This window comes from Phalaenopsis equestris, unplaced genomic scaffold (assembly GCF_001263595.1).
Source record: "Phalaenopsis equestris unplaced genomic scaffold, ASM126359v1 Scaffold000202, whole genome shotgun sequence".
NCBI classification, from domain to species: Eukaryota; Viridiplantae; Streptophyta; class Magnoliopsida; order Asparagales; family Orchidaceae; genus Phalaenopsis; species Phalaenopsis equestris.
Window position 1 is genome coordinate 3,900,709 of NW_018164644.1, and position 2,609 is coordinate 3,903,317.

Here is a 2,609-nt window from a genome sequence, read left to right on the forward strand (position 1 = left end):
TATATATATATATATATATATCTATTGAATTTCACCCAAGTCCACATCACTAAAGATCAAGATTCAGAAGAAATTTCAAGGAAATTAGCAATTTTAATTCAAATCATATTTATTATTACTATCAATGACAAGTTGATATGTGTAAATATCAAATATTTATAAATCAAATGAGTAAAATGTCAAAACAGTCTCTGACTATTTACATATGATTATTTTAATCCCAAAATTTATAAAAGTGTTAAAATAGTACATAGACTCTCTAAATTGAGCTTAAAATAGTTTTTATGAAGAACTATTTGTGTTTAATTTTAAAAAAAGACACGTTTATTTTTTACACTTTTTATAAATTCTGGGATTAAACGATTCTATATAAATAATAAAAACAATTTTAACATTGTACTCTAAATCCAATCCCAACAGGGCACTGGGAACCAACAGACGGCCCAAACCGGACCGGCTTTCCTTCCCGGCTCATCACAACTTATCGCATCTGGTCGGCTCAAACGACACCACCTCATTCTTTAGATCATACAATACGTGCAAATTCTGCTGCTGAAAATTCCCGAAAATGGACATTCCTCTCGATCCCATCACCGTCAAGCACAGCAATCCCGTCGGCCCGTCCAACACCATGTAATTCTCCGCCGGCAACTCCAAATCCCCTCCTTCGCCGTCGCCGTCGAAATGCAGCACGAGCTTCGGAACCTCCACCTCATCCTGCCCCGGTGGGGTTGAAAAACAGACATCCAATCCCACGTCACTCCCGTCCGCCGCCGGTAAATCCACCCCCTTTAAAAACGCTTTTTTGACCAGCTTATAAGCTGCCTCCTCCAAGTACGTTATCGAAGTCCCCGAATCAATAATAATCCCTCCACTTCCGTCACTCTGCAAATCAAAAGTCCCGTTGGGGATCGGCAGCACATTCCCCCCCACCGATATTCCCTTCAGTGACAGATAGTAAAAGCTCGGCTGCTCTGCATTCGTCAAAAGCTTCGCCGTCGAGCTCGGTTTGAGCTCCGCGAGCTTCCCGAAGAGTAAAGGACTCTCCTTTGATTCATCCAACGAAGTGAGACAGTAGGAGAAGCGGTTAAGGTTGAGTTGGGAGATGAGGGAGAGAGGTCCCCGGCCAAGTCCGACGAGCCCGGCGCCTTGCGAGAAGCCTGCACCCTGGTTGTCGTCGCCGCAGCCGAAACCGATGGCCGGCGCGGCTGTGGGGTCTGGCGAGCCGAGATGGAAGGAGCGGCGAGGACGCCCTGAGTGGATGAAGAATCGCCGTAAGTGTAGAGGTAACTGCAGAGGCCGGAGACGAGGGAGCAGGATGAGGTGGGGAGGGCGGCGCAGAGGGGGCTGGAACAGGGGAGGGTGGTGAAGGAAGAGGATTTTTTGGGGTTGAATAAGGGAGTGGGCTGCTCGAAGCATTCGATGCAGGGTTGGCATTGAGTCCAGATAAGATCACTGCCGGTGTCAACGATGGCGGAGAAGGGCGCCGGCGGAGTGCCGATCGATAGCTCCATTAAGAATTCTCCATTGCCGGCGTGGACAGGGGCCTGCCAAGAAGTAGCCAGCCGTTAATAAAAGATAGGGGCTCTCTAAATTCAAAAGTTAAGATGAGAATCGCGTCAGTATAACTTCCTAATCCAACGGTGGAGCTGCATTGATAATGGAAAGATTTACATACAGGCCCCCAAATTTCTTTTTATTTACATATCTAACATCCAAACTTTTATTTTTTACATACCTTTCATATATAAACTTAATGTCTAAGAAAACATTTTATTTTCATAGTTTTAAGCTATATAACATAAATTCCAGTTAAAACATCCGAACATAAGAGACAAAATTAATATATAAGAAAACATTCAATTCTAACTAAAAAATTATGATAAAATATTTGACATACTGAATATTGATCTGTGGCAGGAGTGTCTGCGGCAGATTTCACGAATCTCGCCGTCAATCGTGCGAGACGATGATGACTGCGCCGTGCGGCCCGTTGGAGGAGCTCGATTTTGGAGAAATTACGGTTGGCATCGACTCGAGTTAGCCCGACGCGGAACCCAGTTTTGGGGGTTGAACCAGCCCTGATCTGAAATATGATGAGCATGAATACAGAGATGAAGAGCAGTAGCCTGAGCCTCCATGTTGTTTCCATGAAAAGAGTTTATGGGGGCTATGAGTTATAGAGATGTGGATATATATATAAAGTTTGTGAGAATTTATTATTCTGGGACAAAAGCATAGGAGCTATTTTATATATTATTATTCTCATATAATTTGTCTTTTAATTAATTAATTAATTAATTAATTAATATTGTTTTTTTGAATCTGACGGCTCAGATAGAACAATGGGTATTGGTGAGCGACTTCAGGAATTGAAAATGGTCGTGGTTGAAGGGGTTGTGAAGAAGGGAATTTTAGTTTCAGCTTGGTTTTTTTTGGCGGAAGATGGTGCGATCAGAACCGTTGATGGGATGATGGACGATGGATATGGGTTGGAGGTTTGGTGAGAGGTTGCGTGTGCCGGCGGCTATTTTATGTGAATCGACAACCGAAAATTACAAAGGAGAGTAACATATCATCTGCTGAATATATATATATATATATATTTG

At 42.9% G+C, this 2,609-nt stretch overlaps 1 protein-coding gene across 1 annotated transcript; it reads right to left on the reverse strand.

Annotated features, from left to right (window-relative positions):
- Window positions 1–347: 347 nt before the first annotated feature.
- On the reverse strand, window positions 348–2,191 carry LOC110022733 (aspartic proteinase nepenthesin-1-like). The gene is given in 3 exon segments (XM_020721807.1): window positions 348–1,218; window positions 1,221–1,547; window positions 1,901–2,191. Coding segments are annotated over 3 exon segments (1,323 nt in total). The 5' UTR covers window positions 2,153–2,191; the 3' UTR covers window positions 348–474.
- Between the last annotated feature and the right edge of the window lie 418 nt (window positions 2,192–2,609).